Source organism: Mastomys coucha, unplaced genomic scaffold (assembly GCF_008632895.1).
Source record: "Mastomys coucha isolate ucsf_1 unplaced genomic scaffold, UCSF_Mcou_1 pScaffold15, whole genome shotgun sequence".
NCBI classification, from domain to species: domain Eukaryota; kingdom Metazoa; phylum Chordata; class Mammalia; order Rodentia; family Muridae; genus Mastomys; species Mastomys coucha.
In genome coordinates, this window is record NW_022196897.1 from 52,789,596 (window position 1) to 52,800,836 (window position 11,241).

The 11,241-nt window shown below is 40.3% G+C and overlaps 1 protein-coding gene across 5 annotated transcripts in view; it reads left to right on the forward strand.

Annotated features, from left to right (window-relative positions):
* Nucleotides 1–10,762, forward strand: part of Csrnp3 (cysteine and serine rich nuclear protein 3) — a 196,284-nt gene extending 185,522 nt beyond the window's left edge. For all 5 annotated transcript variants that reach the window (XM_031370475.1, XM_031370476.1, XM_031370474.1 and 2 more), the window contains one exon: nucleotides 748–10,762. In XM_031370475.1, the coding sequence (XP_031226335.1) occupies nucleotides 748–1,800 (1,053 nt within the window). In that variant the 3' untranslated portion in view covers nucleotides 1,801–10,762. The remainder of the gene's footprint in view (nucleotides 1–747) is intronic.
* The last annotated feature ends 479 nt before the right edge of the window (nucleotides 10,763–11,241 follow it).

Here is an 11,241-nt window from a genome sequence, read left to right on the forward strand (position 1 = left end):
GGCGTGCGCCACCACCGCCCGGCTGAGCTAACACTTTTAAAAAGTATTATTTTGAGAAAGGGTTTTACTAAGTTGCCTGGGCTGGTCCTCAGCTTGCAGAGATCCTGATTCCCTACAGTTACATTCTTTGGCACAAACTATGTCCATTGGGCATGGGCTTCTCTTCTCAAGAGGGTAGCAGGGCAGACAACCTGCATCCACGTATCAAGGGCTCGTTGAGAAGACACAGTGTTGAGATGATAGCAGTATGTCGCTGGGGAACCCTAAGTAGTATCATCCTAGACATCTGGACCAGTGAAGGTCATCTGATACAAGGGAAGACCAGAGTAGCATGTGATGACGTCATAGAAGTTATTAGACTAGGGGTCAGGGGGAACAGTCTGTGTGTGACTAAGAAGTGTGTGGGTGAGTTGGAATGCACCAGAAGGGAACCGGGGTTGCAAGATGGGAACAAAATCAAATGCAAAAAGGGAAGGGAAGTAGAGAGTGGAGAAATAAGAAAGCCCAGAGGGCATGATCAAATTTAAATTCTCGATTATCCTCCAGCCACCAGTGTTTTGAAACAGTTCATTGCCATACCTTAAGTCTTCAGGTCCGCGCTCCTTTTACTTGCAGCTTATTTGCCCTTTGCTGAGACACAAGCAGAACCGGAGCGCATGACTTCATTGAGAGGAATTGTTACAAAGTCCTTGATTGTACTTGGCCTGTAATAGTTCCTTGCTGCTAATCTGTGTTCTTCCTTCCAAGGTGGATCGTATGTCTTTCCCATGTGGCTGCACTAAAGAAGGCTGTAGCAACACAGCAGGTAGAATTGAATTTAATCCTATCCGTGTCCGGACTCATTTTTTGCACACAATAATGAAACTTGAACTGGAGAAGAACCGAGAGCAGCAAACCCCCACGCTGAACGGCTGCCACGGGGAGATAAGCACCCACGGTCCTTCCATGGGCCCTGTCGCTCACTCTGTAGAATATTCCATCGCAGACAATTTCGAGATTGAAACCGAACCCCAGGCTGCCGTGCTGCACCTGCAGGAGGAACTGGATTGCCAAGGAGACGAGGAGGAAGAGGAGGAGGATGGAAGCAGTTTCTGCAGCGGAGCTACTGATTCTAGCACCCAAAGCCTGGCCCCCAGTGAATCAGATGAGGAAGAGGAGGAGGAAGAGGAAGAAGAGGAAGAGGAGGAGGAAGATGACGACGACGACAAGGGAGATGGCTTTGTAGAAGGGCTGGGAGCCCATACGGAAGTCGTCCCGCTTCCTTCTGTCCTTTGTTACTCCGATGGCACCGCAGTTCATGAAAGCCACACAAAAAATGCTTCATTTTACGCTAGCTCTTCAACTCTCTACTACCAAATAGATAGTCACATCCCAGGAACTCCTAGCCAGCTCTCTGACAACTATTCTGAAAGAGATGCTGTCAAAAACGGTGCCCTTTCGCTGGTGCCTTACGCCATGACCCCAGAGCGATTTGTTGACTATGCCAGGCAAGCAGAAGAGGCCTATGGAGCCTCCCACTACCCAGCTGCCAATCCGTCTGTCATCGTTTGCTGCCCCACCTCTGAAAATGATAGTGGGGTGCCCTGTAACCCCTTATATCCTGAACACAGGCCTAACCTTCCCCAAGTGGAGTTTCACTCATACTTGAAAGGCCCTTCCCAGGAAGGGTTCGTCTCCACATTGAATAGCGACAGCCATATTTCAGAGCATCCTGCAGAAAATCCTTTGAGCCTTGCAGAAAAGAGCAGATTGCATGATGAGTGCATTCAGTCCCCCGTGGTGGAAACGGTCCCCGTTTAGTCGCTTAAATTATTCTATTATAGGACCAAGTCTTCTATTTAAGGCACTGTATTGCCTTTGCTGGGCTCATCATTGTTTAAACCTGAAGACCAAGAATATGTGGACTGTGATTAATCTTCCAGACAGTATTTCTTTCCTTCCTTTCTAGCTTCCCAACTGTGGCGTGGCACAAATACAGTCGCTATGGGGATTTTAAACGATTTTGAACTGTTTTGATAGAAAATGCTAAATTAAAAAAAAATGCATATCTCACAGTTGCCTACCTGTCAAACTGTGTGAAACCTGCCAAGCTATGCACATCATAGCTCCAAGTTTTCGATTATCGGGCCTGTGCAAGATTGTTAACTAAGACTAGAAAACAAGCAGATTTAGAGTCCTAATTTTTCGATATATCTGAAGATGATGGTGACTTTTTAATGTAAAAGTAATTATTGTAAGAAAAAAAAGATTGAATCGTTTCTTGTGTATTTTATTTATGGTAGTTTAGAAGTCATGCTTTGAAGAAAATGAACAGCATGTTCATTGACGCTGAAGATGTGTTAGCTAGCACCACAGAGCATGCCCAGAGAATTGCTTCTGGAATCCACCTACATTTTTACGATCATGATTAAGCAGATTTGCAAATACTTTCTTAAGGATGAAATAGGCCTATTTTTGCTATTTGGGACAAATGAGTCTATATGTGCAGGTCCTTATGCAGTTTTCTCTCGTTAAGAGTTAGGACAATCCTCTGGTGGGGGTTCAGTCCTCTTGCTCTCCCTCAGCTGAGATAGACAGAATTTCCTTTCTTTTTCAAACAGCGTCATCTTGTTTATTAGCTTGGACAGCACCTTTAAACTCTACTCCCTCCACCAGAATGCACTTTAGTGCCCCTTCATGGTACCTCATGTGGGATGGGGGTCTCAGATTGCTTTGAAATAAAATTTTTTTAATTATTAAAAAAAATAACTATTGTAAGGTTCATACAATAGAGAGGATTCTTCCAATGATATGAAGGAAAATGACTTGTTTCTTGTTTTCCTTCACCACTCCTAGGACCTAACTCAATCCTAACAGAGAGAAGGCTGGGGGTGGGGATGGGAGTGGGGACAGAGCCTCAGCACCCCATCTACATAGTGATCAGCCTGTCTCTACAAATCCAAAAATGTGTAAAGGGATTTCCACTTACTGACAAGCTGATTGAAGGCAGGCCTGGGCTCACATACTCACCAGGCCTCATTTTCTGGAGCATTTTTTTTTTTTTTTTTATCTGTCTTGCCTGAGATAGTCAGCAGCGTGGTCCAGAATGCATTATGAAGGCAGCCACCTCACATTCTCTTCCTTAGTAAAGAGAATGGCTAGAAAGGAAACATGTGCTCCCCCACAGACCCCCCCTCCCCGCCCTCTGCCTCTAGAATGCCCGCTTCGAGACTCAAAGGACTTGAGTCTCGGAGGACTTGGAGCAACTTCTTTCCTATCAGTTTAAGCAGCTAGAGAGCAAGCATTACAGTTTCCCCCAATGCAGTCATCATGCTGAATCCTTTTGACATTGTATTGTAAAGTCATTTCTATACTTTAAGTCTATTTAAAATGTAGACACACCCCTGCTATATAGTAACTGCATTTCTAAGTTTTTTTATGCCTCCTTGATGTGGCCATTTGAATAACTTTTAGATTTCAGTTCCTTACAGAATTGTATTTGATTTGACCAAGCTTGAATGTGCTTCAGAGTCCTCTGATGAGAAGCCTTTATTTAAACTAGATGTAGGGAAAGTATATTCACTTGTGGAGTTGTTCCTTCTCTATGCCACCTCAAGACTAAATCAACATTAATTTTTACTAAAATTTAAAGGACTTTGGGTTTGTCGTGCTATTGGAAGCAACAGTGGGGGCCCAACTACTCCTTTTGGTTGACCAGTGGGGCTAATCTGGTGGGAATTTACTCAGATTGAGGTAATATGTCCCGAGTTCTCTGCAGCGTTGCCATTATTAACATTTGATTTCCAGTTATGCTGCCTCCTGCCTACGCCATCTAAAGGGCAGGGGCTCAAAGAAGAAATAACAAAAGTCTATTGTTCCTTCATTCAAGCAAATGAAAGAATTCTGTGTTCCCAATTTGCTGGACCATTCCAACCTCTGGAAGTATCTACTGGTGAAGCACTCACAGGCTTTTCTTAGAACAGAGGGTCTGGAGGCTCAGAGTAATCCTGACTAAGGTAGGGTTGATTTGGTGAATGACAGTCTGCTTCCTGGATCCTCAGAGATGTATCTTTCAGCCCAGCTTTATTTTCACAAGGATTGAAGCATTTTTGTATTTCATTGAATTTTGTGTTTCTCTTTTGTAACTTTAGCTTTTCCCAAAAGGATACTTCAGAAAGAGAGCTTTCTTCCTCTCTCTATTCAATTGAGATAGAAAGTTTCACTCTGCTAAGGATAATTACCTTTCTAAGCATGAAAGCCGCCATGCTAAGTTTCCCATCCCTAAGTAAACATCCCTCACAAATCATAACAGGTACAGGCTACCTGTTTTAGCAACACCAGCAAATCAAACCCTGCATAGCTATCTTTACTAGACACACACAAACACAGAATACACATACACCACTGAGTGTGGCAGACTGTAGGCAGTAGCTAGTAATGAGTACTGGATAGTTAGTTCCTAAAGTACAACCAGGTTCTACTTTGCCTAAAACCATAGCGAGAGGAGAATTTTGAGAACAGTTGGTTGAAAATACTCAAAGTTACAAATAATATTAATGAGGAGTTATTTCATTGTGACTTCCTTCCCCAGAAGGAACTGAACTGAGAACACAATGATTCTTCTGGATTCTTCTCGCTAATAGGCCTACTCAATTGAGTTGCTCATGTGCCAGGCAAGTGCCACAGTGATTACTGCTTTTCAAAGGGAGAGGAGCACTTTGCTGCAACCAGGTTGAGACACTAAATCTTTGTACCAAGGCACAATGATTTGACTTGCAGCTGTTGTTTTACTTCTGTAGTATGACTAACCAAACTATAGTCTCTCTTTGCACACAGTTCCCAAGTCGAGCACTATCAACTGCAAAGCCCAATGCTCCAGATCCTATCTATTGGTTTAAAGATTTGATTCCTAGCTATACTGGCCAAACTGATTTGCAAGTCAAGTGACCTGAACAGCCTTAATCCCCTTTAATTTTTTTTTTTAATTTTTCATTGGTAGAAACATAAACAAATCATTAAAATGTGTATAAAATCCAATTGTCTCTTTTCTTTTGGTAGATTGAATAGTAGACTATTTGAAAGCCAGTCTTGTGATAGAATTATGTTTTTCTCACCATGTCATGCCAACCACATGTAAAATAGCTAACATTTCCTCAAGGGAGGAAAGCCTTCTAATCACATGGCCTAGCAGGACCACCTCCTTCTGCTCACTCCTACAAAGCAGTGCCAGTTACAGCAAATTGCCACAATTCTCAAGAAGACTGAGGTTATATTGATTATATTCTAGGCAAAATTTTTACTTAGATTTCATTAAACAAGATTACCATGATTTATTTTGTAATAGATACCTCACATCTTTTTATTGCTACCTTGTACAAGTTCTTAATGACTTGGCATTGATCTTCAGAATGAGTTAGCTATCCATTTTTTCTTTTAACCAATATTTATTGAATACCTCCTATGTTATAACAGCCGACCTGGTAGCAAAAAGAGCAAGGGACTCCCATATTTGGAAGAGGGAGGGCAAAGAAGGGTGACATGAGATGGTCAAGCCTCTTCAAATCCTTCTCCATTGGAATCCTCCGTGTCCTGTTGGAAACACTGTCACCCATTCTTCTAATTCTGTACAACCTGCATCTAGATAATGCTGACTTCCCTAAATTGATGGACCTTAGTACAACTTCCTGAAGCTTAGGAAATAAGTTTGGATGTATTAATCTAAGTTTGAAGTAAGACATTCAGAGAATTGTTTCTTGGATGCAGCGCTATCTAAGAAAATGTCAACTTTATGCCAGTAAAGCTTCCACCAGTTTCGAGAGGAGGGCTGACTAATTTAGAACCCAAAGAACTTCAAAAACAGCAAGGGACATGACCCTCTTACTCATTTTATAAACAGCTATTAAGATGGAAAAAACCTGCACAAAGGCACTGACTGAAAGAAGATAGAAAATGAGAGAGGTTACTTCCTTTAACTGTAGTTACAATCCAGTGACAGTTTACAGTCATTATAGTCAACATATGAAATGCCAAGTGTAAATGGAAGGCACCTTTATGCTGTCAAGGTCAAACTGACTATAATTTGAAATTGTAACTTATTTATTGTATCATTACCATGACCAACACCTGAAGTGCAGGGCTTGTGTACTTTTACAGGCAATACAAAACTGAAGTTTCTCATTACATAATTTTCCAAGAATTAAGAGTTTGTACCCGGAGTCACTTAAATGTCACAGCTTTGCACCCACAGTTCGGTTCATCAGATATTTTCTGTAGCATGGTAGAATTTAATTGACTGAAGAACCACAATTGGAAAACTAACTAAAATTGTGAAAGAGACAGGATAGGAGTTCAAATGGAACATAAGTTTGGAAATGATAATGTCTATGAACAAATTAGTATATCTCAGCAGTGGTGGACTGGGGGTTAGTGCACAGGACTTCATAAATGACAGGAACCCCGAAGCCAGAAAGATCAGTTCCATTGTGGCTGCCCCAAGAGCCCAGCTGGTATTTTATTTGCTTGCCAACATCCAAAGCAGTTACAGTTCATTCTCTAAAATAGAAGAACACAGACCTCCAGCAATCTGAAGAAAGTCTTCATGCACATGCACATGCACCCGAGTGCACACACCACTTAATGTTTAATGACTAATCAAATAACATTGGCAAAAGTAAGGAATTTGGAAATAGATTTCTCTAACAAATATGACTCTAAAACAGCCAGCGTGTATGCAGTTCCTCCCATGAATTCTCAGTCAAGAACATGAGACCTGGTTACTAAACAGCACAGCATCTTCCTCTTTTGTTGAGTGTTAGAAACAAAAACCTAGAAGTTGAGTACTGTCCGGGTTTCCTCTAGCGTCAGTAGGAGTATTAGTCTTAACTGTGTGCTGTCTTGCCTGCCTTGGGATTTCTCTTCTGAGAACTAAATCAGAAGAAGGGGAGTTGGAAGAGCAGGAGTGAACTCCAGAGCCTAAACCATATGCCTTTTCAGTTCATTGACTATGGGTAGATTTTTTTTTAATGCCCTTAATAGAGAAGCTGGAACTTGAGTACATGCAGATATTTCTTACATATGGGAAAAGAAATCACTCCAAAGATTTAGTTTCTATGAGTTGCTGTTTTCTTTCCCTGGGATGAGCTTTTCACTAGACAGGGCCATTGCTTTGTATCTGACCCTTCATGCTTGCTTTTATTTCAAGGAAAGACAATTCTATTGTTAGTTTATTTCATCTTTCACAAAAGCAGCCAACCTTATAAAGGGAGGTGATCGATGTCATTCTAGACAGCATTTTTACAAGGTAGCTTGGCTGCGATTCCTCCATCTATCTCATTAGTATACTGATAGTAAAGTCAGTTCAAATTATAAACTTTGTCACATGTACAAGGCCATCTAAGCATCTTTAAGGATAATGTATGTTGATTAGAAAGGGCTATAAGGAGTTAAGTGGAGTAAAAATCAGCCTTGCTTTTGTCAAACCTGATTTATATGGCTTTCCTGATTTTTAGTTGTAACTTTAAAATATGCCTGTAGTTAAATGTCTTATTTCTTCTTTTTAACTCTTTTCCAATATTTTTACCTGGCTTGGAATAACCCTAAAAGTTATTTATTAATGAGTACTTGGAAGAAAGCTGAACTTTAAGAAGTCTTTTTAAAATGCATCTAGAAAATTCTATCTGGACTATGTCCTACTGCACCCAAAATACAACTGTTCACTATCTTGTCTAGGTCATGTGGGCTGGGATAGTTTGATTGTTATTTCTGTGTTATAGAAATATCAAAAGGCAATTTGTAACACATTTTATCCAATATTGCTTTGCCCTCTTTTCCTATTGGTTATCAATCTTTCTTCCTTTTCTTAAAAATGCCATCAATATTTAAAAATCTAACTCAAAGAACTATGTGAATTACAAACATTTATTTAATTATGAAGAAAAGAAAGTACTCAGTTTTAAATCTAATTCCTCTACAGAGGGAAAAAAATGGCTAAAGTTAGGGAATAAATTGTTGCCAGTTTAAAAATCAAGTATTTATACTTCAGTGATGTAATGGTGCCTGAATGATATCTGGACTTGATAGCTTTTTAAATTTTAATAGCTACAAATGTCATTTTTTAATTACAGTTAATCACAGTCTACTGCCAGGCTATGCCATGTCCAACAGGTAACTTGGAACAGCTTAATCTTCTTAAAGATATTCACAGAGACCAACTAAGCATGAATAATGGAAGGTTTGAGATTCTTCTGTATTCTTCAGATTGTATAGGCCTGAGCCTAAGGGAGAGCTCCAGAGGTCACATGGCTCCCTCATCTACCTCTGGGGAAGACTGTCACTCAGGCATATCCAACAACACAGATACCCATTTATTCTTGACACCTCTAGGGAAGATGGTTTCCTTGGCAACAGAATCCAGCTCTTTCAGGTTTTCTCACAGTAAGAACATATCTTGGCCAGTGCTTGTGGAAGAGGCACCTGGCAACAGTCGTGGTAATTTGGGCAATTGTGCTGGAAGACGGGAGAGGTTGGGTCCCCCTTCATTTGATGATTATTACATAAGGCGATTCTCTAAATGTCTTAAGAAAGCAAATTTGAAAAGAAAATGTAGGCACCCGGACACTTAGTAATGTAACCTGCTTTGGGAAAATAAGGCACTAGGCAGTTTTTATTCATTTATATTTACCTTTTCTAAATTACTGTCATGTTAGGGGGAGTGATTATTTTATATCCCAGTCACCAATATCAGGACTAGAGTCAAGCAACTTGACTTAAACCCTTCAGTTCTCTGAGAAGTTACAATTTTAAAGTGAGAAGGCCATTTTTCTATGTGCTTGCTTGTGAACAACTACCTTCTTGGTAACCTTCTTTTAGTGTAAGTAACGAATGAGAATCTAGGCTTCTCCTCGAAGAGATGTGATTATCTGAAGAATCTAATATGGAGTAAAATGACTCCAAAAAAATCACTCAGCCACCATTTGATCCCAGCCTGTGTATGAGGTTGTTGTGTACACAATGACTGCTTACATTCTCAGGGATCAGTGATTTTTTTTAAAGTAATTTAAAAACTTGTCATCTTGACAAGGCTGCAAACTAAAGGAGTTCTAGAAAGGGGTGATATTTGTTTTCTTTTTTACCCCCTTTCTTTTCCCTTAATGAAACCACTTGACTCAGACGCTCTTGACCCAGCCTTGCTTGACCCAGACTTCCTGCGAGCTTTCTGATTGTTTTCTGTTTGCCACAACTCAGACACAGCACTAGCAGGAGCTGAGGACCACCCCTGGAAGTGAGTGTTTCCTCTCTCCATGGATCTTACCCAATCTCAATATGGCTGCTTTTCCCCATCTGGGTGCTTGAGTGAAATGACAGCCACAAGAACGTACTTTGTCCTCATGAGTAACACAACATGGAAGTGACCCAGTGACACTTCTAGTTAAAAAAAGAAAAAGTTTCTGTAGAATGCTGATGTAATGCATAGTGAATCAAATTTGGCTTATGTTTTAATTGACTCTAGGCACCTCAACAGAAAGAAGTCTGAGGCATAGTTTGTGAAACATGTTTCAAAAGTGTTTGATGATGTATAATAAATGCTAGACAATACAGTACAGAAATAGTAAAAGAAAAACTCGAACTTGTAGATTACAACTCGGTTCCTAAGAACTCAGCCTTTGTTGTGTCTTAGTAATGTTCCTCTCTGCCTTCTCCTTAGTTTATCGCATTTTGGTGTAATCGCCCTTTAAGATAGAGCTATGAATACCTATGTACTGGTTTTTGCCTCTTAATACAGAGAAGGCACTTTGTCCTTCTCATTTTTCCCTCAGTGTCTGTCACAGGGTATATAAATTTGATAGGGAAGTTCATTTAGCATTGGTCAACAAAACCCATTTCACATTTAAAACCCATCTATCCATTGGTTGCATAGGTAAATGTCACCCTTTTTACTGTCTTTGTCTTAATCACAGTCTTAGACATCAGCCATGTCTCCACTTGCAAGCTGCCATAGGAACTTGGTATATTTGAAAAACCCTTGTAAGAAGTAGTGAGCTGGTAGATCACGTGACCCTGAGGACTCATGCGTCCTTCTGTCTATGTGGAAACACCTGTGCATTAGGAATGCTCCTTAAATAAGGGAAGTCTTCTGAGGGTAATTGTTTTAGGTGTTTGCTTTTTGGCCTGTTGGGAGCTGGCAGGGGGTAAATGCATCACTAAAAACTCAGAAAAGCCACAGTATGGTAAAGTGCATTGTAATATTGATTGATTTGGGTCTTTCAACTGATTCTTATTGCTACTTTTACCCAGGTCATTACCGGTATGTGCATTCTGATGACTTGTAAATTTGAAAGGGAAGAAAATCAAACCACAGTCCATACACTCATTTATACCATGATGTCATGTTGTATGTCACAGTTGCTAGACTGATTTCTCTTGTGTACAAGTTATGACATCAAAGATGCCAAAGGGGATATGAAATAAGCTACAATGATATTCAACAGAATTTAACCTGGACCTTATGTTGTAATTATTTATTCATATTAGCTGTAGTCTTCTGTATTTATATTTTCAGTATTTATTATGAATGACATGGAGATTCCTGTATTTATTGTGGCTTTCTGTTGCAGTGTGTGTATGTATATATATATACATATATATATTACAAATAAGCATTTTTAAGTCTGATCTTTAAGTTTCTTTTATTAGTGGCACTTGTATTGTGCTGTACTTTTCATTATATATTGTACAATAGCTTGTCCATTGTTTGCAACAGAGTAAAACTGGTTTCTAAGTTGTAGCTGTTGTTGCGTTTTTATTGTTATTTGTGTAAAACTGATGTTCTTGTGTCCTGAGCTTTGGTGTCTTCTGCCTTCCTTCACACTCTTAGGCCTTCTAGAATACCTCCTTCAGGCACTGGGCAGATAGCTTCATTGGTAAAATACAGGCCCTAGAAGCAAAAGGGTCTGATTTTTGTCCCCAGAACCCACATAATGGTCCACACACTGGTAGTTTCAGCTCTGCAAAAGCAGAGACAAGTAGAGTTCTGGGGCTCATTGTCAGCCAAGCTACCGATCGGGAGGTCATCTCATTTAAACAGTGAGTAAATGTAAACAAGGGAATGGTTCCTCAAGAACACCGATGAAGGCTGTCTTCTAGCCTGCATGCACATGCACATGCACACATATGAGGGCACACACATACACGTGTGCACGCACATGCACATGCACATGCACACACATGAGGGCACACACATACACGTGTGCACGCACATGCACA